Raw genomic sequence first — 24313 nt, 5'->3', positions numbered from 1 at the left:
ATTTAATTAAATATAACATTTTTTTATTGTGGATTTTAGAATTATAGATAGCAATAGAATTGAGTATTTAAAAGAATAATTGATAAAAAATAATAGTTAAAAAAAGAAAAAATGTTAAACAATATTTATACGAATACAAAACAATATTTTACAATAATTGACATTTTTCTCCGCTGAAATATAAAAATATCTTAGTCGATTATTCCTGGATTAAAGATGTTTCTCGTAATTAGCTCATCTTTCTATTGCTACCGTTCATCTATTCCTGATGTGGCATATGAGCTTGTCGTTGCCACAAACACGAAGCAAACCACAGCAAAATTAATTGTGTGATTTATATATGCTGCCACAGGCAACATATAATTAATCCCTGTTGCTGGGTATTGTTTGTCGCGGACGAGCGAACGCGCGTGGACGTCAAAGTGGGCGAGTAAGTGCAATCGATTTGCAATAAATGGCACTTGCCAGCATTGTGCGCTCGGTCAATTCCGTGGTTGATGCTAAATTAACTCAAAATTCAGTAGGCCTCCCTTGGTACCATTGCCAACGATTTATGGCACGAAATAATATGTAATTCATCCGTCCGATCTCGACCCGCTCCTTTTTCATGCTGCCTCGCATGGTTCGCTACTCTAAAGAAAAAAAAAATAATAAAATGAAAGAGAGAGTTATTAATCTTGATGTTTTTAACGGCATAGTTTTACCGTGACGAAATATCATCACAAAGCACGTCGTCTTTGTAGTTGCATTATCGGTATAACGATGAAATATTGCGAACAATATTATGGGAATGACTTGTGTAATTATATAATTTATCTTCCTAGCGCTACCTCATTTACTGCATCGAAAATAAAGGAGATGTAAAATATAGTGTGTTTTAAACTGAATTTTTTTAAGTATTAGATAAAAAATACATTGATTCCTCTTTAAATGACGATTGTAATAAATATTCTTTATTTATCCAATAAACAAAGATATACATAGCTTTTTAAAATATTTGTTACAAAATCATCATAAACTTTATTCAAACGCATATTTTCTTTATTGACGATATTTGGTAGAGTAAATACATACCCGATATAAATGATAATAAAATGGTATAATGGTAGCAAATTTACAAATATTAATAAATAATATTCTCCTAAACGAAGGGATTAAAATGTAAAGCGCATTTACTTGTTGAAACGTTTTGGCTTAATATGATTTTAAAATATATCACACGCGTCCAAATATTATATGTATATATTATGATAATATTTCACACAATACAATCTCAATAATATGGACTTTATAATTGCAGGATTTTGTCGATTATTACACACATAGCGATGGATTGATAGAGATAATTTATGAACACGTATCTCTGTCATCATGAATAATAACTTTTTAATTATATTTCAGACAAATCGGAGCGATGCGCATCAAGTAGTCCTAAAGGATGTACAGCCCAATCATACTGGCAAATATCGTTGCGAAGTCTCCGGAGATTCTCCCTCGTTTAATACCGTAATGGTTTCTGGTTACATGCACGTAGCTAGTGAGTATCTGGAGAAATGTATTTTACATCTGAGTAAAGATAACACGACGTGCACTGCGAAGACTGAAAAGCGAAGCTCAACGCACAGCTAAGCAAACATATTCCTTTCTATGAATTCCGATATGAGTAAATATGTGACGAAAAGAGCAAAAACCTATAAACCTGCATGTTCCTCGTACACGTTATAATATTTAAAATAAAATACTGCAATTTTACAGAACTACAAAATAATTATAGCTAATTAATTACAAGATTAATAGCAGTAATGAAAGACTGAAATTTTATCAAATTAATAACGCGGCACGTAATATGTGGGAAAACATTTAGAGAGATGTTCAACCACTTAACAGTTGGAAAAAAGTAATGTAGGAAAAAAGTAATGAATAGAAAATTACTTTTAACTTTGTAGAAAATTTTATTAAAAATTGTGAGAAAAATCTGATCTGAAATAAATTTTAAATGTTTTCACTAAAATATTTTTACATGATCTACATCAGGCGAATAAGTGTTTTTCGTAACATCAAATCTTTATTTCATCTATTGTGCAACATAAATTAAACTCGGATATATTCCTCTCATTTATATATATATTTTAGTATTTTTGTTATAATATTTTTATAACGAGTTTTTCCCGATTTTTCATAGCATTTGTTGTACATATAAACACAATTGTTATTTTAGAAAGATGTTAAATAACTATTATATTTTTATAACACTTCAAGTTCTTGTAACAACATTTACTTATTGAGCCAACAATTTTAAAAACAATTATTGACTCTGTCACTACGAAACTATGAAAACTTTTAAATTTTTTAATAATTATAAAATTTATGAGAGAATTTATGAAGAGAAAAGGAAAGAGGATTAATAATTGCTATTGGGTCCATTTCATAAATTTAGTAAGCTTTATGTTACAAATAACGAATAATAAATTTTAAAATCCATTGAAATTTACCAGACTTGAAAGACTGTGGCTTCTTATTTTATGAAATTATAGAAGTTATGAAATATAATTAATTCCAACATTCTCGCTGGTCCTGCCTCAGAGAGGAAATTACAAATTAACGTCATAGGTAGCTGTTTATGCGTGCGAGATGACAAAAAGCTGGCGTCATTAGCCTTGATAAGCACGCAATAAACCTGTCTGCAAGACAGAAATCTTCGATTGGTGATGCTTATTGAATTCTTCGTCCATCCCATCTTGTCCGATCCAAGATGAAAAAGCGTGAAAGCCACCGTTAATTTCACCATTTGACGCCACTAAAGCGTTAAATGGATATCGTTAATTTATAACTACTATTCCATCGACTAACGTTGTTTCGGTGGACGCGCACGATCGTCTCATGTAATTCCCGTTTGTAACGCGGATAATTGCTGCGACCAATTCGCTACGAGACAGCACTTTTTGTGGCGTCCTTCGTATATAAGCGACACCTATTCCGCGCCAGCTGGGATGCATTGTTAAAATTCAATAAAAACATTTTATCGTCCCATTCGAGGGCGGTTAACAGCTAGGTGGAGAGGACGAGGGTCCGTGATGAATCGCGGATTCGGTCGTGACCCGTTAAACTTTTTTTTTTCGCTCGCTTTTGCCCACGACTTTGTTCCTTGCACTTTGTACCAGGCACCGGATCTCTTTCTCTCTTCTCCGGCATGTCTCTCGCGAGAGTACCTTTCATTATCGTTGATTATCCTACATGGCGACTAGTATTGTCACCGTAATCGCGCCCAATTAAAACGCAGTTAAGCGAGGAGAGAGAAACCGAATAGCGAGGACGGAAGAGAGACGACGATAGCAGCGGCGGCGACGACTGTGAAAAGGAAGGAGACGCGAAGATCAAGGAAGGAGCATCGGTGTCGAGTCCCGTTCCCACCGCCGTCATCGATCTAACGACGGCACAAGCACGATAGGGATACTCCTTTCGAAGGGACGAGGTGATTGTCTCTTCTTTCCGATTACGAATCTCTCGTAAAAGCTCGATACTAGATCGGCAAGTTTCGAAACTCGTCTTGCAAGCTCGTGCAAGTCCCCTTCGTCCTTGCCGCTCTCGGATGCACCGTCTCTCTCGTTTCCTCTTTCCCAGTTCTCACGAGATCAGTGATTCCATTCTATGCGACACATGAGTTGAAAACCGTAATATTCCTTGGTCGTGTCCTTGAGAGTACTCATGGCGAAGATCGCGCGAGGAAGGAGCGGCCCGAGGCGGAAGTCGTTGCGGGGAAGTGAGACAATTCCCTGAGTTACAGTTTACCGGATTGCCACCGCAGTTACGTGTCATGAGGAGAGATTCACTACCTTCTGTGGACGTTATAATGATCCTCCAAGATGTACATGATACGTTTTATATATATATATATATATATGTCGTCAGACTTGAACTTCACTTAATGACGATGATGTTCGCGGAAAACAGTTCGTGTGACTTACCGTGAAGGCCCGAAAAGGCCAATTTTGAATAAAGCGATGCGCGGACGTGTTTTATATTTATGAAGGCGCATCGCCTCGGGCTTTGTACGGAAACACTACTTCTAATTTACGGCGCGGCGGACGCGTATCGCTCTTTCAATTCAATTTCCCGAGATGTGCAACGCGCCACAGCGATATCCGTGTATAGACGGAAATCCTCTCCCCCATTGTTCAGGGATAAAAGTTACATTTTTGTCGCATCGCCTATATCCTCGCGTGCGTCAGTATAACGATTCATATAACTGCGAAACAATTAACAAAGTACGATGCATTATATTATACAGAGAGTGATTGGAAAGTACTTCCTCGATGTAGAAATAAAGGATTATTTTATATCAATTTTATATCAATTTTACATTTTATTTGCACAACAGAAAGTAGATATTGTCATGCATAAAGTTGTATACGCATATAGTTATTCAATAAATACAGAAATTGTCTATATTTATAAGATAAGATATGTAATTCACAAACAATTGGAATGGACTCACCAAAAGTGAGTTTAACTGCAAATTTGATTGCTTTGGATTTGGTCCTCCTCAATGCGTAAGTCAAGCATAAGCTGAAGTTAAATATATTATTTAGGCTTCCAATTCTAAAATTGAAAAGAGATAATGAATAAGTTGAACCTCGATTAAGAGTTAACCGTGAGAAACTGGAACTTACACATCAACAATCATGGAGACTCATATAGGTACTTTACTTATATTTGATTTATTATTCATTACGTTTAATATTTAATGAAGACTGTTCACTTTATTATAATATAAATACTATGTATTTACATGTGACTTTATAATTAGTTATATATATTTTTACGACTCTCTTTAAAAGTCTATTGATTCTACAATTTTTTAAATGTACTTCATGTTTGTAACTTCTTAATTTAATTTTTTTTCTATTATAACTTTCTATTATAATTTTTAATTTGGCTGAAGAAGACATAAATTAAGTCAAAACGTCTCATTGTTTGTTGAAAAATTATAAATATTAATACTCTTTGAGATAGATTTTTTAATAAATCAGTTCGTATTTTATGATCTAATTATAATATTTGCTTATAGCTGACTTTTCTATTACTTTTTATTCTTAGAGTTACAAAAGTATTTTTACCATGTCTCAAAGGCAGGTATTCGTTACGCTGCTCGAATGTCGAGGTCAAATAACGTAAGAAGTAACATTCGCGATTTCTGCGCGGCATGTTCTTGAACACCACGAACAATGATCTCGAGCGAACTATCGTGGCGCTTTTGGTATCAAGGCTGTTTTTATAATCGGTAGCAAGCGGAGGAATCAGACGTAACAATAGTCGAACGTACCCGTTACCTGCAACAAAAACTATATTCCAGCACCGTACAATCGCGTTCAGTTGTTACTATAAGACAGTATAAGATATCTTGAATTTCAGGTCTACCGAACGGCGATCCGCAGCTGCGGGTCGAGAAGATGCAATATGCGGTAGGTGATACTGTACGAGGAAACTGCACGGTACCGTCGGGAAATCCTCCGGCTAACGTGACATGGACTGTCAACGGCATATCGGTAGGTTGATGAATGTGGAAAACGTCGATAAATTCCCCTCAATTTTTCTCACTGACTCATAACAAACTAAATATTAATGCAGCCCATGTGTGTTTCCAGATAATACTGTTGCCACAAAATTTTTCCTTTGTCGACAGTCCGAATGACAGTTCAATTTTTGTCTTCCTTAAAACAAACAATTTGACTATTTTGTCGTTTAGAAAGAGTTTTTATCATATAAAATTATATTTCGATAAATACATTTTTCTTAAATTTTTTGAAAATCGTATCAAATATTTGCGATAAAATTAATCAAATTTTTAATTTACAAGAGTATAACTGCCAAACGTAGAATGAAACATAAAACGAAAAAACTCAAAAGCATCTGAACTTATTTCAGTTATTTGGCATTTTAATATTTTGGGATAAAAAATATTGTTTTGTATTTAACTCTATATAGCTTATATTTCATAGTAGATCAATTCGCCAAATATAACAGCAACAATGGTTTTATTTTCAAGTATACTATTACATTATTTATTTGATATAACGTTTCACTTCATAGCCGTTTCACTTGTTTCTTTCTATACTTGCTATTGCCATTAGTTGATAATACTGTCAATTTGAAAGGTTCTTAACGTTTGATTCTAACTTGTTTATTTTATTTCAACTTTGCGTTTACAAACATGTCTAATATGAAACATCCATAATAACTATCACATATTTTTAAACGTTTCTGCATGATGAGTAAAAATATTTTGTATTAAAGTTCTATATTACCAGAGATTCTATGATTACTTTCTATAATATATGATTTTTCATTTAATAGGAGGAAGAAATTAAATTATTTTTAAAACTTACGTTAACGTACAATTGTTACATTTTCTTAGCATAAATTATCTTTCTGTTTACAATATGTTCTGCAAATTTCTATGATAATTGCACAATAAATTTGCATTCATCTTACCTTCGCTATTTAACTTTGCAATGGTCATTTGAATATTCAATTTCTGAAGTTTCTATTTCAGGATAAACGTAAACGACACTACCAAAATAATTTCCTTCGTTCTTATCCATTATCTACATCTATTTAAAAAAAAAGATATGTATAAGTAGCATCTTTTAAGTTGAAACATATTATAATGTCATTATGACATAATTATGTACTTTTTAAATACCAATGACTTAAGAGCTGAACACTTTCCCTATTTTTTGCTTCGTGTGCATGTGGAAATTTAATAGCTCTCGGAAAGCAACGGGAGAATCCCACCTTTCCATTAAAGAAAATTGCTTATACGTGATCGACTGCATTAAGCGTAAATGCAACGTCGCGGACGATCTTCGCGACGAGCACAGCTTGTCAGCTTAAGGGTCTCGAAGGAGCAACGCTTGTTCTCGTGCGTACATATAGCCTGGGAGACGCACGAGATGCGTGGAAATCATGGACACAGGAAACGTGACATCAATTCATGACGGCGCCATATAGGCGATATCGTGAACTCGAGAAAATCGGTAAAATCATACACATACGCAATCGTCTGCGAACGCACGAGACGTTCCCGTTATGCTCGCGGATATACAGAGGCGATTCAGGAAATTATAAAGACTCTCTCTCTCTCTCTCTCTCTCTTTCTCTCTCTCTCTCTCTCTCTCTCTCTCTCTCTCTCTCTCTCTCTCTCTCACTAATCCTCTTCCAGTGTCGGCGTACTCTGAACAACCTCCATTTAATCCGGAACTCTCACTTCAATATAGCGAGCCCGTAATCTGGGACGTTTTACGAGCATCCTAAGAATCCGATAAACATCATAGTTATAGCTGTATGCGCCGCAAATCATTTATGGCTACCGAAGAAGGCGTGTTACCGCGTAAACGAGTGGCAGGAAGCAGTAAGGATGAACTGGTACCCCAGTCATCGTCCCATCGTTCTTTCACAGATTTTATTCGCCGTTAATATGTCGAAGTGACTTGTCTAATTATCTATCTATATTTTCCCGGTTAATTAATTCTTTATGATATCACCCGTCTTAATGACTTATCGGTAAGACTATAAACGTTTCGAAAATTGAAATAGCGTTATCTATTATTGGATGATTATATTCCGCATGGCGTAACAAGAAAAACCGGGGGACTTCCTCGAGCACACGAGGGAATTCCTCTGAAATAATTGTTAATTTACTTGCAATAAGTACGTAGCTTAATTGCACAGTGGCTAGGTCGTAAAGTGAACCACCTCTCGACGTAGATCGCATAAAGCTAATTGATTTTAGAGACTCATAAATCATCGTATCCTTTTTTTAACGCTTTTGCTCTGCTCGAAGAGGGCGGCATATCACCGCCACGTTTCGTTCATAATTGACGAGCGTATGAAAATCGACAGTTTTATGATCTTTGTGTTCGAGGTATTTTATGCGCTATTTAGCGAAAATTTTCAACTAGATTTTGTATACATGAAAAATTACCATTATGTGTCATCAATTATTTTTGCGAATATTTATTCAGAATTTTAAAGACAAAATTAAAAAGAAACTCAAGGAACGTAGAAATAAGATTTCAAAATTATTCATTGCTATATAGTACTTTTTTTCGTTGCAGGTGAACTCAAGTTTCATCAGTCAGAAAGTTGACGACAGTCAACAGCACATGACAATTGCTGGATTGGACTTCGAGACGATGCAGGATAGTTACAGCAACGGCAAACTAAAGATCATGTGTCATGCCAATGTCTTTCATTTATATAAAAAAATGGCTGAGGTATCTCTGAAGGAAGAACGTCCAAGATTGGCTTCCGTATTAGGAACACGGGAATCCTCTTACGGTGGTACGAGTTATGCCTTACATTTTTATTTTATCTTATAAAAGTAAATAAATTGAAAAAGTAAAGTTTGTGGGAAAAATTATTCTTTGTGGAAGAAAAGTTCGTGGAAAAACTTATTCTTTGTGGAAGAAAAGTTTAATATTCTTCAACGTAACTAATTTAAAATCAAATTTGAACTATCATAACGTTATGATAAACTTTTCCCGTTTAAATAAGATCTTCTATATAAGACATATCATAGTCTTCTGATTTATTTACATTACTTGTTTTCTATTATAGGTAGCGCAGCCAAGAGCGCCGCAGAATACTTCTACATCACTGCCGTGACTGCACTGTTGTTGTGTTGTCTGAGATAACATCAATAAGTTTACAATACGTTTTACGCGCATGATTGTATCGGGATGAAGAGAGGAAAATCGTTTGTAAAATTTTGAAATTACTAAATGGGATAAAACCTGGGAAAGAAGAAATCTTTTGTTGAAATAAATACTAAGCGTATGTTATTCGTGTAAATAGGATAAAGGAAAAGATTTAGTGAATTATCTACGTGTACGCGATCTACGTCCGCCCCGCGGGTAGATTTGTAATCATGATAAATAACATGTCGTATTATTATGTAATAGATCGACAAGATGTCGCGCCAAACTACCGACGACTTATTTGAATATTGTACCGTCTTTTCTATCCTCTGATAATGATTTTGATACCTCCTCTGTAACATTGTGGCAATCGCAATGTATCCTGTCATGGTTATAGGTAAACACTGTTATTGTTCATAAATAACATTTTATTTCAATGAAATATAAATAAACGATTCACCTTCGTTATTTTAATTTTTAGAATTAATCCTAACCTTCTTTTTAGCGTCTTATTTTTCTATCTAAGTATTTAGATAGCGTTCTATTTTTCTAATCTAAGTATTTAGTAAATTAATAAATTTAGTAATAGTTTATTATTAAATTATTACTTCGATCTTATGTAATTGTTAGAGTTGTAAGAAAAATGCTTAGTGAAGAATATGTTTTAAATTCCTAACGAGTATGTATAAATATGTATTTCTGTACAAAAATTTATTGTGTATCGATTTATTGAATAGACAAAGTCGAATAAATGAAATACGACAGGGTGATATCACAAAACTTATATGCCTTGATTGTACTTAATAAAACCATCTTATTGCTATTACATAGAATCAGTATGCATTCGTATGTAGTACCTCAAAGCGACTGAATTTAATCAAAATTAGATGCAGACGATAACGAATTATTTATGAGAAACAAAATAAGATTATTAACTTGAAATCTATCGTTTTCCATGTGCATCCCAGTTTGAAGATTGAATTTTCGATTCTATTATATCCATCGTGGCTTCTCTCAGTTTAGTCCTTTCGATTCCAACTTGCTGAATCTTTTCCATTTGTTCGGTAACATACTCTACTTTCCTTTTGAAGTAGTCCTTTGCATCCTCAATCCTTTTTTCTGCATAGTAACCGGTACCAATATCAACAATCACATTATTTGCATCTGCTAGTTTCCCAGTCACATACATAGAACCTGTTAATGGCACCAATATTTCACTACCTGTAAAACATATATAAAACATACATAAAGAACTGTACACATACATTAATGCTGCACAAATCATTAATCCTGTATACAAGAACTATTCATTTATTCGATATAAATTTACTAAAGCTTATATATATTATTTACAAATTACAAATTAAAAAGACTATATTTACAAGCAATGAAAAATGATTTAAAGGAAATAAAGTCTGATCTACAATAGTTCTTTGCTTTTTATTGCTTCGTTTTTTTCTCTTTTCGATCGTTTTTATTGTCGACAATTGTCGTGTTTCCAGTCTTTTTAAAATTTCGTTCTTTTTCAAATAACTTTTCTCATGGATGATAAAAAATAAAGAAACAGCAGAAAAAGATAAAAAAATGATAAAATGCAAAAAATAGAAAGTAAAGAATACATTTATCAATTAGATTTAATAGAAATGAAATTATAGCAATAGAGAACTGCCTTCAATCATATCACTCTTTCGGAATTCGGAGCAGTATTTAAGCTTGCATTTACATTTCTTAACCGTGATTCCTAACCTCAAAGAGGAACCTCAACGCAAAGTCACGAAACTATGTACATACGCTTTGGAAAGCGAAATTTACATGACTTACCCTCAGTGTCCGACGTAATCTTTTCGAGGCAAGAGCCCGATTCCTGAAATCTGCTCTGTGCAATCTTTAACGTGTGCAAAGAGTCTTGGAACACTCCGAGTTCTTGGTCCAATTGCTGCTTGAACAACGTCAGTTGTTGGATATTCAAATTCGGCAAAGTGGTCAAATTGATCACCTGAGATTGCGGCGATTTCACGGAGGCCTCCTGCGACATCCTGACGCAAAATCGTTCCCGAGATGCGAGAGTTGTTCTCAAGATATTTTACGCTGATCCTCGGATCGTGCTCTCCGATGTCACCAAACACGGCTATGGCAAACCGGACCAACCGCCTCCGCTCGTCGATCTCAACTTGTCGAAACGGATACCAAGCGGCACCACAATGCAAGCGTGATGAGCCCGTCATCTCGCGAAAAGGCCAGGCATCATCAGGCAACGCAAAGTGAGTATTTGCGAATATTTTTTAAATTATTATTCAAATATTCTCGTATCCGTTATATTATATTCCTTATATTAGTTATATTCCTTATATTGTTTACTTATGATATTACACGTAAAATGAATAAATAAATATAAATTGCGACGATTATTATATCGTTACCTTTGGAATGGTAATCAATGGTTATCAATAGTGGTATTTGAGTCTGTCGATATATCCACCTTTTCATCTATTGTATTATCTTTCGCGATTTGACTTAGTTGGTAACTTGAACGTTTCAAACATAAGACCGTGAATGTTATATCAATAATAATCAAATTATATAATATTTGAAACAAAAGATAGATGCATTGTGACTTTTTGTTACTTTTGAATTGTTTAGTTCTGCAGTCATTTACATCTTATTCCGCATTCTTAATCCGCATTATTATTTCATTATGTAATCAGAAACAAATTAATACTTACGCGACAGAATCATAGATATATAGAATATAGAAATTACAAATCACTATTTTATTTCATTTGGTATCATATTTTTTAACTTGATGCTTAGAATTTACAGAACTTACAAAACTTACATTGCATTGTGAATTTGAATATAATTTATCTATTACAGTTTTTTGAATAAAAAATGCAGAAAGACGTGAATGGCGGAATTTATAGCAATTCACAAGTAACAAATAGCAGCAAGGCACTTTTATTAAAAATAATGTGTGCACTGCGCGGATTTTATGTAATATAAAATTATTACAAATTAATAATATCATTCATTGTAACATAATTTAACTAAAATTATAAGATATCCATGAGCTATGTGAATGCGTAACAAATCTAATTGTAAGAAAAATAGCAAAATCCATACAACAAAGCCTATTCATCGGAGAACATTAAAAATGTAAAAATTTAAGAATATATTATTTTACTTACTTCGTAATATATTAGGTGTTGGAATTAATTCGTAGCGTTTTACAAGTGATGGGAAGTACTTTCATTAATGTATTTTTTAATGCTCATGTGAAATAAATAACATTCTTTCATTAAAAACGCTACGAATTAATTCCAACACCTAATACGTTAATATTTTAACGGTGTCGCGCGGCCTTGGGAGAATTGGGGTTTGTTTTGAAGGGGCGCGGCAGGGAGCGGGCGACACGTTATGATTACGTACGTGATTATTGTTACTTATCGCGCAGTCATTCCACTATCGAGGTTCCTACGGGCAGATAGGTGTGTCGTTTTTCTTCACGTTTCTCTTTAATAATACGTACTTTCGACAAATACTAGATAGTGCTGAACGTCGTACTTTAGATTCCACAAACTTACTTAAGATATTAAGTAAGAAATAAGTCAGAGAAAGTTTTTTAAAATATAATAAATACTAAATAACTACTTTATTTTTTTTTAATTTGAAATATGTATTTTGAATAAAATTGTTTTACGACCGATCCCTGACTTTTGATACGACTTATTTAAAAAATACATACAAAATAAATTCCGAAAACTTATAAAATATAATTAAGAAATAAGTCAGAAGAAGTTATTTAAAATAATAAATTCTAAATAACTCGTCTATCTTTTTTATTTTAAATACACATTTTACTTTTTAAATATAACTAAGCCCTGTACATCATTATATTGTTAATTAGACTTTATTTTAAGTGAAACAAAATAAAATTTAATTAGTATTTCGTCGCGGAATTAATGAAATAATTTTTTATATTGATTTTCAGAACTCAATAGTTTAGTTTTAGCGGCGCGAATCGTTTGATTCTGATTATCGTAATTACATCGTGATACATCGAAGAACATATTTGACATTTATTTTAAATATTTCATATCAATTATTTCATATTAATGTGCTGACAAAAGAAATAACAAATGATTTTTTTTACATAATTACTCACGAAAAATATTTTTGACATCCCAAAATTATATCTCAATCTTTATTGCTCTCTTTGATTTATAATTAAATAAAAATTAATAATAAGTTATTATAATTAAATAAAGATTAATAATAAGTTATATATCCTTTAAACAAATACAAAAATTATTTTAAATTATGAAACAATTTGGACTAAATAGAATAATATGTATAAATAGCATTTATATACATTTATAGAGATATATAATTTAAATATAATTTACCTGTTATTTTTCCCAGAATAAGAATGTGAAATAAGATGTGAATGAAATTAAATGATTCAAACGTGATAAAAAATCACAGTCTTGTTAAAAATATTGCATACATTGCACAGATTTTGTGTGACAAAAAGTTATTACAAACTAATAATTATTTATTGTAACACAATTTGTAGATAGGTATAGATGAGATGTGTGCGTGTAAGAAGTAAAGCACAAATCGTGCAATAAAGCCTATTATATTGATCGGAAAATATATAAAATATAACAAATAGATGATTTTACTTATTTTGTAATATGCGTTATTATTTCGATAGTTGGATGATCGGCGCGCGACTTCGGGTTTGTTTTAGCACGGTTGGGCGGGCAGACGGCGTGTCATGTTTACGCGTAGTTACTGCGCAGTCATTCCATTATCGAGGCTTGTACAGACATGGTCGTGTCGCATATCGCTCTTCTTTACATTTAATTGTAAAAAATGTTAAATACGAAATACTGTACTTTATGAATATTCACAGTATACGATTACCAGCTCGCACGATTAATTATTCGTAAAGGGATCGAAATGACAATCATATATCACGGACTAGATATTTCGTACGGTTCATTCATTTGGAATTAAAATGCGATGGAAAACAAAAGTTATTACTATTTCGCGACAATTATTTTTGTTTAATGTAAAATTGTTCTCTCGCTTGAGTAATAACTCTCGATTATAGTTCGAACGGTATCACACGAGTCATAAAAAAGTAACGCTAATAAATACTCTCACGTAAATAACGTAATTTATGCGATTTCTACTTTCACAATTAATATAGTTCGTGTAATTATTAATTTAATTAATTTTTCGTTTTCGTGCATTTTTCGTGATAGAATAAATAATTTCGAAACTATTTATCGGTAATAAAAGAAATATTTCTCTTTTTTTATTAATTTCTAGTTCATTAGTTCTAGTTTCCATTGACTCTAATTATATTTTATAGACATCGTAATAAAAGATTCAGTTCTTTTATCTGCTCTGAATTTATTTCGCAATGTGAGTGTATATATATGTGTATGTGCGTGTATATGTGTGTGTGACGAATTGACATATTTTTGATATTCATTTCTAAAAATCATTGCACATAGTAATGTAGATAATTGTATATAGTAATGTAGGTAATAGCTATATATTACATTTTTCATATCTTTCCTCTCACGGGTACGATCTTATCGTGATAAGAGGGCTCAGTACTCAGAGGATATATACATGAAAAGAACAGTTTTTCTCAAGTAACTAAACAACACTCAAGTAACATTTTTTGGATCTATCTGATATTTCTAAGTAAATTTTTAGATACTTGAATAAAATCGTTCTCTTCGTGTAAAAATTCAACGACAAGGAAGCTAACGTACCCTCGTCGCCGATTAAATTGAAAGTAAACGAACCACAGCCGATTTGTCGCGTCGCGTGTTTGCTTCGGGAGTGCCGTTCAAGTTATTGGACTAAGTTATGGACTTTTCACAAAACCCATTCGATGGCATTCCAGTTCGACGAAGGAATCATATCTTCGGTGATTCGAAAGAATTCACAAGAAAGCGAAACTCTCATTGAGACGTTGCTGAGATGTTCACGATCACTGCAAAGCTCTCACGTTAAGTGCTCCGGTGAGCACGAGGTGATGTCAGCTGCGTATAATGTTATGCATTTTGCAATGGTGCCGTGTTTGCAATAGCGCGGTTTAACAACTACTATTGCTGTCGGCTAATTGAGGACACGCTCTATCTGTCGGCAAACGATTCGGCCCTTAGCAGTAAGAAGCGATCAATTGACTCAGATTCACCTCCGTCTATATTCGATAACTCGAGTTATGTAATCGTTATGAGCACTTAACGATCGCGTAAGTTACAGAATTCTGCTAGTGAGTCGCCCAAAAAGAAGTATAACTCTGGTCAGGGCGCTCTGCGTTTCTCTACCAGCATTTGAATGATTCTTACGTTTAATATAACTTGTCAGAGTCTAGCTCTAATAGTTTTTTAAACTAGCTCGTGACAAGGGGTTGGATCCCATTTCCTGAATTGTCTAAATTGTTAGACTCGGCAATGGGTACCAAATTTTCTTATTAGCTTGTCTATCACGTCTATCAGCTTCTTGGAATCGCTCGTGGTGGACACAGCACCACTTGTGTCTCACTAGAACTAGCAGTTAGGGTGTATGATTGAATCAATGTTAAACATGATGTCGGCGTAAACCAGAGGTGACCGATTCGATACGATCGATTTCGTTTTCTTTCGTGTGGGCCTGAACCCTTGTTCGGCATTCATTATGTGTTTCGCAAATACTCGTCGACACGTAGTATTGATTCCATCAGTCGAAATGGCAATCTTATCATGGGATTTATAAACGTGAAGTGCCGCAGTATCGCGCGAAAAACTTTTGTAAATGAATAATCCACGCGTTTGTAGTATATTATTCGCGAGTGTTTTACGCGAGTGTCCTGTGCGAGAGGATGTCAATCCGATTCTGAGAGGAGGAGGAGGTCTGGGAGAGGCATTGGGCATCGGCGGAGCAACCTTGGGGTAAATATCATTTTTTGTTTATGTAAAATCAATATTTGTTTTCTATTTATTCTTGAATCGTTTTATTTTAATAATTTGAAAATAATAATTAGAAAAAAAGAATTATTTTAAAATTATTTTAAAATTTTATAAGTATGTATTTAAAAAAGAATATATAATTATTTTTATGAATATAACTGAATGGTGAATTAAAAAATTCGATGCTTGTAAAAATTATATATTTAAAAAATTATGTAATTATTTTCAAGAGAACTTTGCATTTAGCAAATATTTCTTAAAATATCGATTGATTTTTTGCTCTGTTTTAATTTAGATTTTATATTCTTTTTGTTACAGAATCGTAGCGACGTTGCAGATATAACTCCGCTATTGCGCATCGGATTGGTGAGTGATAAATTAATGTTTTTATTGGGGTAACAGATGTGTGGTAATTTCATTGATATATTATTTATAAATGCATATATGCATGAATTTAATGAAAATATACGGATAAATATATGTATAGCATTTCATACATCTGTTATCTTAAAATGGATAAGTTAGAACAGATTAGGATAAACTTAATCTTGAATGCCTTCTTATTATTGAATATATTGCGCATATTAAATTTACATAATGTCACGTTGTACTCAGTTTGAATTTCTAATTATTCCTATATGTCGTCACTGCTCTTACAATATCTCATTAATTTAACTATAAGAACAGAGTAAAATTATTTAATTCAGTAAGATTATTCAATTTTGTTTACTAAATTCGTACGTTAATGTGAACGCTTTAATACGAAGTAACTCAAGCTCGGTTTGATATTAATTGTAAGTAATTCAAGTCCAGAAATATAATAAAAAAATATAAATTGTTTCTTTTTTAACATGTTTTATACAATATTAAAGTAATACATTTTGACTAAAGATGTAAACGACGGAAAAATACTAGAATTTTAGAGTAAAACACTCGAAAATTAATGGCTTTTTTCCTTCGACTTTGACAGTTTTTTACTTGGATATTTTTTTTAGGTCATTTTCTGTTCGCATTGCTTGAAATCCCTCAAAATTATTACACTTAAAGTGATATGATTAGAAAAATAGATTTAGGTGTTGAAAAAAGAGAAAGCACACATGCTGAATGCAAAGAATGCAAACAGATTTATTAACCTATTATTAACTTATCAAGAATTGCAACAGCCAATAATACACATTTCCGTTTCGATATAAAATTATAAAGATTAAAGTATTAAAAAGTATTGAAATAACAAGAAAAATGAATTCTATTTCTTCTTCTACATATTTAACATTCTATAAGGTTTTTCTATAAATTTTATGTAATTTGGTCAGAAATACTGTTTTTTACATCTTTAATTTTTGACACACTTGAAAATAAAAATAAAAGAGAATAAAATATTTATTTTTTTTAAATATATTAAATACATAAATTAAAAGACATAAAGTTTATGTAAAATAATAATAAGAATAAAATAATAATAATTAGAATAAATGAAATTGTTATTTATGAATATCATAAACATAAAAAAGCGTTTGTTACAGTATAACAAACAAATATTGTTTTATTAATTTTCCTATTTATCCTATTCCCAAATATTCATTCAAGATTAAGTTTTATATAAGTTGGAACAGAAAAACAATATCTACATACACATATATGTGTAATATGTACTATTTTTTAGAAAATTATTTCTATTATTTCACACTTATTTATATATTGTTACTGATGAAACAATAACGAAATTTAATGTAGTGCATATAATCTATTGATCTCGCTTTTCTATAAAAGACATTTTACGATTGTTAATTATTATTGTTTATTTCAAAGCACTGACTTTAGCCTGATCTTTTATAACTCATCCATATGTAGTAACTGGATTGTGTACAGGTTAAAATAGTGACATGATGTAAGATCCCATATACATTTTTTCAAGAAATAGAAAAATTTTATTTATTAATTATTTTAATTTATTATTTTTAATTATTTTAAAAGTACACAATAATTTATAATTTTAATTATTTTAAAAAAGATTCTAATAATTCATAAAGTAGGATAGGAATATATTTATTGAGGTGAAGGAAAATTATCCCTTTCGGATCTTATATCATCTGAACTTCTCATCTTCGCATGCTTTGAAATAAGATTCAGCAATTAATCGTTAAAAATACATACATAGTCCTTGAATTTTATCGAATGATATCGATTTAGTAATTTTCAGCTATTTATTTTTAAATTAAAGTTTTGTTGATTGCATTATAAAGTTTATATTAAGAAATTTAATCTAGTTTCGTAATATTCGAGATTTTTAAAACCAAAACGTTTTTGACATGAAGATTTTTTAATTTAGATTTATTTTTAATCGAATATTTTTATTTCTAATTTTGAAATGCAAATAGAAAATAAATTCAGAATTTATTCATATGTTAATAAAGTTATTATTATTATTATTATTATTGAGAATTGTTCATACTAATATTTAATCAATTTTATTAATATGATGATCCCTTCGCGACGCGTTCGTGTTTCGCACATCAAAAGCGTAAAATCTTACGCTTATTGCCGGCGATGTTTGTTGGCAGCAAAAAGAAGTTTCTCCTTGTTGTCGATTTTTGGCATATAAAGCCAGAATATTGGCCAGGAGCAACGAAAGGTAAGTTCAATCTGGCCAGAAGAAAGAAGATTTAGGTATATACGAAGTAGATTGGTGTGTAACACTAATGTAAAAATAAAAGATATATGTGTAAAAATAGAAACTGAATATTTGGGAGGGTAACTTGCCCGTAAATTGCGAGTTCTTATATTTTTTGAGTTCTTATATTTACTTCTTATTGTTTAATTTTTATTTGCGAATGGATCTTGTGAATTTGACGTAGAATCAGAATACATCAAGTTCGCTCTCCTATGAAAATTGTTCTTCTTTGTATTGGATACTAACCAGCGTAAAACAAGGCAGAAGAATTTGATGATCAAATTATTCTGCCTTGTTTTACGCTGGTTAGTATCTAATATAAAGAAGAACAATTTTCATAGGAGAGCGAACTTGATGTATTCTGATTCTACGTCAAATTCACAAGATCCATTCGCAAATAAAAATTAAACAATAAGAAGTAACTCAAAAAATATAAGAACTCATTTTTTTATACATAATGCAATATGATTACTGATAATAATAAATGAATAAAATAATTAGAGAGATATAAAAATAAAAAAAATAAATTGAAAATATACTTACTGCAAAAACGGACTACTGAATTTATTAGTAGCTCGTTTTTTTATGAGTATACTTACAAAGAAAAGAGGACCGCTGATAAAATCGGAGGTAGTAGAGAGCCTCTTATACAAATTGATTTGTTTTCATTCATTTCAATTTTCTTTATAACTTTAAATTAATGTAGTTTGCTCATAATTAGAAGAATTCCAACTTTATTCAACGGCTTGCAAATTGCGAATATATTTGGTAAAAACAGAGCAGCCTTTTTAATACTATTAAAGATAGTATTAAAATTTGTATTTTAATGCGAAATGATTAGCGAAATAAAAAAAAATAATTAAAAAAAAATAAAAATAAATCTAGATAAAATAAATGTAAATCTACAAAAACAAATATATAAATACTCGCAAATAAGGACACTATAATTTATAGTAGCCCGTTTAATCATTGAAATCTCTGAAATAAATCTATCAAACTAATAGAAATTTCAACGATTTTAGCGATTTATTTTCATCCGGAGCATCGCAACAAAAATTGATATTGTTATGTAGTTGACATTTCTTCAAAGAACAGTAGTGCGCGGGGACATTTTGCGGTTTACAGGAAAAAGGCTCTCATATCTTCTCTCAGATTTCTCTCTGCTCGGACCATGTCGACTCTCCAATGTCACCAAACACGGGCAACGACAAACCGCATTCACCTGTCAACTTGTTGAAACAGATACCAAGCTACACCACAATGCAAGCGTGACAAGCTCATTAGATATTTACTTAGATATAATATGTGAAACGATTAAATAAATATTAATTGCAATAATTATTATATTGTCGATATCATTACCTTTCAAGATAATCAATGGTTATCAACAATGGTATTTGAGTCTATTGATATATCTAGTTATCTTTCACGATTTGACTCAGCTGGTGACTGTTATGTTTTAAACAAAATCATAAATGTTATATCAATAATAGACATAGAACAATATTTATAGTCTGTTGTTATTTTAAGACCGTCTTCAATAATGTCTTAAGATCCTAATACGGCTCTCTTCATAATATTTTTAAATATAAGTTCTGACTATGAATACCGGCCATAGTCTTTGTTACAAATAATTTATATTGCAAATTTATCTTATTTCATTTAAAAAGAAGAACTCGAAAAACAAAAACTATAACATGAAATCTAATTTCTCTTTTTTGTCATAAAATATCTAATGAAGAAATCGATATCCGGTTTTTCCGTTTTGATATTTTGATACATTTCATTTTATTACAAGAAACTGAGTTACTATTTTAGCTATCTTTCTTCTCGTACACGATAATTAGATAAACGTATAACGTGATTAATCTACAGCTATTACTTGTTTATAACTGAAGTTTAATTCATTCACCATTTTTTAATATCTTCTTGTGAGATTTTTTGCATTTTAAACTTGATAAGTAAATCAAAGTTAATTTAAATTTTCTTATTTATTTTCTAACTCTTTTCCAAATAAAAACTATTATTTATAAATAAAAAATTGTCATGTATAAATGAAAAAAATCTTAGTATACGAATGCAGGAAAGTTAAACGTTTTTATAAGTATATATATTCAGTACAATTTTATGTAATCGCTATAATATATAATTGTTATAATTTGAAATGTATTATAAAGAAAAATTGATTTACATGAAAAATAATATAAGTAAGCAGAGATTGCAAATATTAATTTAGGTAGAAATTTTATTTAATTATTACCTGCTAGGATTTGCATTTTAATAAGAGTAATAAAGACATTTCACACATATATTTTCGTGTTTATTTAAGACAATTTTACATATTTTATGTTTTAAATAGATTTCACAAAAAATACTTCAAAAGATTTTTATGTAAAAAGATATAATATAAATTTAAATCTGCCGAAGTTAAATTTCAAAAATAATTGCCAGATTGTCGTTAATTAATTTTTATTTTTTTAATTATCACATTTAATTAAAAATAGGGAAAAATATAGACAGTAAAAAATTGTCTGCATACAGTAAAATTATAGGTATCCATTAAGATTCGAATCGAGAATAATTAATGATCTCAATGTCTCTTGATGTACCATATATTTTACAGTTTTTGAATAGTTGTTATCGCGTGTTTTGATAATTTGTATGTTAAGTAGATTGATATCAATGTAAGTTTATTAATAATACAAGAGATAATAAGCGAACAAATTTTAAGCGAAAAAATTTTAAGCAATAAGATTTTATAAATTTTTCAACGAGTTTCATAATCATCATAAGAGGAAAAGCGATCGTATTTGATTCGTGTATATATGTGCTTTTATTTGGGTGCATATCTGTGATGTTCTATTAATTATAAATTGAGATATCGTCTAGAAATTGAATAATAACTTATCTTTAATAATACTTTAGCAATTATTTCGAGCGTACTTTCTTTTACAAATGAATATTCTTTCTTTTTATATTTTATATGCACATCTCTAATTCTATACTAATATTATCATTCATGAAATATATACTTTTAATACTTTTAATACTTGATAGTAAAAGTACTATAGGAAAGTTTTTTCTCTCTCTCTAACTTATTTTTGAAATAGAATTCCAACGAAGAAAGGTTGTTACGGTTATAGAGTTCAAGATATAATTATAGACATAATTGTTTCATAATACCTATATTTTGCTATATCAATAAATTTGAATTACATAATGGCGCGCGTACCAAATATAATTTTGGAATAATTATAGTTTAATTGCATATGTTACGTATGCAATATTGCTTTTGTAACGTATCATTTTGTGTCATGTGCTTTGTATGTTAACATATTGATTTATAGCTTTTCATTAATATGTTTGGTACGTACTTTATTTTCCCCTCAACAATAAAAATGTCAAACATTTCGGATTTCTCATTTGATGTAATAAGATATATACGCATATTTTAAAGGTAAGGTAGCAATATTGTATAAATTTAATGAATCTAAATAGAACTAAAATTTATGCTACTAATATTTATGCTACTACTGCTCCATTTTGTGATCTACATTTGATCTTCCGTCTTAACTTTTATTTATAATGAGACACAAATTTATATAGAAAGATAGAATATGAAATGAATCGTTGTAAGAGCCAATTCGAGGACAAAATGAATCATTAAACGAAAATCTTCATGAAGTTAGAATTATAGAGGCTATTTACGTTAGGAACTGTAAGCTTTCAACGATCAATAAAATAAAATCCCTTCGATGGTCATGTACCTTTAGATTCGCAGCAAGTAGGTACTATGCAGAATAAAGATGTGTTACGTACATAGGACAAAGCATTCCACGTTCGAATAGAGAATGCATCGAATTTTTTAAATTCCTGCATAAAGAATCAATGATGCGATGACAAACGCGTATATACGAAAAAAGTTGCATGAATATTCTAAAGCTTACTTTATTTCAGAATAGAATTTCTCCCATAATTTTATATATCGTATTTTAATGTATGTGCATTTTAATATTCAATATTTATTTTATATGTGTATATTTCGATTTCTAAAATGCATTTTGTATTTTATAATATACAAAAGTTATATAAATAAACTTCTATCTTTTGTGAAGTAAATTTTCTGACATGAATTATTAATAATAGATTATTTAAAAAACAGGCTTGAGTTTTATCATAAAATTTATTATGCAACAAAGAAGAATTATTTTTTACGAATTATTTAATTTGTCGAATGTTTAATAATAGTGTTTAATATACATAGTCTTAAATATCGCATCCTATGTCATTCTTAATATTTTTGCTGTGAAAGTGTAATAATAACGTGACCACTTTATTAATTTTTTCCTTTTTATTAATCTTTTATATTAATATAATAATTCATTTTTAATATTTGTTGATAAAACAAGTAGATGAAAATCGGCATATAATATAGATGTATAATATAATATTATTCTCGCTTATTGATTATAATATCATGTTCAATCTTTTAACAAATTTAATTTTAAAATAGTAGTATTATATGAAAGTTCCTATAATTTTATATAATGTGAAAATATTTTAGTAATGTATAATTATTAGCAAATTTATAACTAATTTGAGTTACAATTAATAAAGAAAAAGAGAGCATAAACTGAAGAAAACGATGTATAAATGTAAGTTTCCTCAATACAAAAGTTTTTTAATATTTTGCATAAATGTCATAACTAGAATATTAAATGTATTTTGACATTTAAATTTATGCATAAATAATTGAATTTTGGAAAATCGTATTGCATAAATATTATTCAATGTATTTTTTATTTAATAGAATATCACAAATGTTGCAAAGTTAAGTGCTTTTCCTCCTGAATTAGGCAGAAGCAACCCTTTATTGAGACTCTTGAGACTAAGTTGAAGAAGCTTTTATGGAACAACAAACAAAATCACTTTACCATTTCCGAGGGATTAAAAGTACTTATACAGAATGAGGCAGATAGCCTTATTACATTTAAAATTTTCTGTTCGTTTGGCTTTTAAGTAGAATATAACTTTAGTACACCGATATAAGTGTTGCATTATCAATTTTAATTAATTTTTTCCTTTTTGTTTGAAATCATTAAATTACTTGTCAAGACGATGAAAGCATTAAAATGCGAACATGATATTAGAACTGTTTTTTAATATGACGTTGGATTTCTATTTAGTTAATTAGCAATCTAAATACGTAACTTGCTTAAATGTATAAGCTCTTTATAGAGAAAATACTACAAATATATAATATAAAAATATATATATTAATATATTTTTATTATATAACGTTTATTATATTATTTTATTATATATATTTTATTATATATATTTTTATTATATATACTTGCAGTATTTTCTCTATGAAAAATTAATACATTAAGGTGAGTTATTATTTCTAATGAGAGCGCGCGCGAAATTTATTAGATTACTTAGATACAATTAAATATACAGAATTATCGACATGTAACATTGCATGTATTTAAGCGATCAAGCTATGCATTTAGATTGCTAATTACTTAAATCGTAATTTAACGATTTTATGATAGATAATACATAACGTACATATATTAGACAGATTTATTGTAATGAACTATTACGCTTTGAAAGTGCTAATGCATGAACGATGTAATCCTTTGGCGCTTTCAGTGGTTGAAACAATGGTTTAATTGTTAACATGTTCATTTTTTAAAAAGTGAAATAGTTGTTACGTTAAAACTAAAAGCTATAGGAAATAGGAACAATTAAGCATGTGTGGTTATAGTATCAGCTAAAAGTATTAGTCAAACAATTAATAAAAAAAAGTTTATCAACCAATTATATTATTCAAAAAATTTTGATGATATTAATCCGTGTATACATTCTAAAACCAATAGCAAAAATCAAAATAGTAAATGATTTAGATTATAATGATTTTATGCAGTAAAATGGCCATATTTTTCTGCTGTTTTAGGTCAACA

General features: G+C 30.3%; 2 protein-coding genes and 1 long non-coding RNA gene across 3 annotated transcripts in view; 1 reads left to right on the top strand and 2 right to left on the bottom strand.

The window, feature by feature from the left end:
- Positions 1–9483, top strand: part of LOC105151903 (platelet endothelial cell adhesion molecule) — a 58874-nt gene extending 49391 nt beyond the window's left edge. Inside the window, exons 3-6 of the mRNA XM_011065881.2 lie at positions 1402–1537; positions 5413–5546; positions 8118–8343; positions 8620–9483. Coding sequence (XP_011064183.1) covers positions 1402–1537; positions 5413–5546; positions 8118–8343; positions 8620–8696 — 573 coding nt within the window. The 3' untranslated portion in view covers positions 8697–9483. The remainder of the gene's footprint in view (positions 1–1401; positions 1538–5412; positions 5547–8117; positions 8344–8619) is intronic.
- On the bottom strand, positions 5666–8123 carry LOC147908234 (uncharacterized). Its single transcript, XR_015546314.1, has 2 exons — positions 6493–8123; positions 5666–5711 (listed from the first exon to the last, which is right to left on the bottom strand). It is a non-coding gene; the product is annotated as an uncharacterized LOC147908234 (long non-coding RNA).
- Positions 9410–10880, bottom strand: Pfdn5 (prefoldin 5). Its single transcript, XM_011065880.2, has 2 exons — positions 10521–10880; positions 9410–9920 (listed from the first exon to the last, which is right to left on the bottom strand). The coding sequence occupies exons 1-2, from the start codon at positions 10732–10734 to the stop codon at positions 9643–9645; spliced, it is 492 nt and encodes a 163-aa protein (XP_011064182.1). The 5' UTR covers positions 10735–10880; the 3' UTR covers positions 9410–9642.
- Positions 10881–24313: the final 13433 nt, after the last annotated feature.

This window comes from Acromyrmex echinatior, chromosome 10 (assembly GCF_024713525.1).
Source record: "Acromyrmex echinatior isolate Ae372 chromosome 10, ASM2471352v2, whole genome shotgun sequence".
NCBI lineage: Eukaryota > Metazoa > Arthropoda > Insecta > Hymenoptera > Formicidae > Acromyrmex > Acromyrmex echinatior.
The sequence above is the reverse complement of the archived record's forward strand: the minus strand, read 5'-3'. Positions and strand labels throughout refer to the sequence as shown.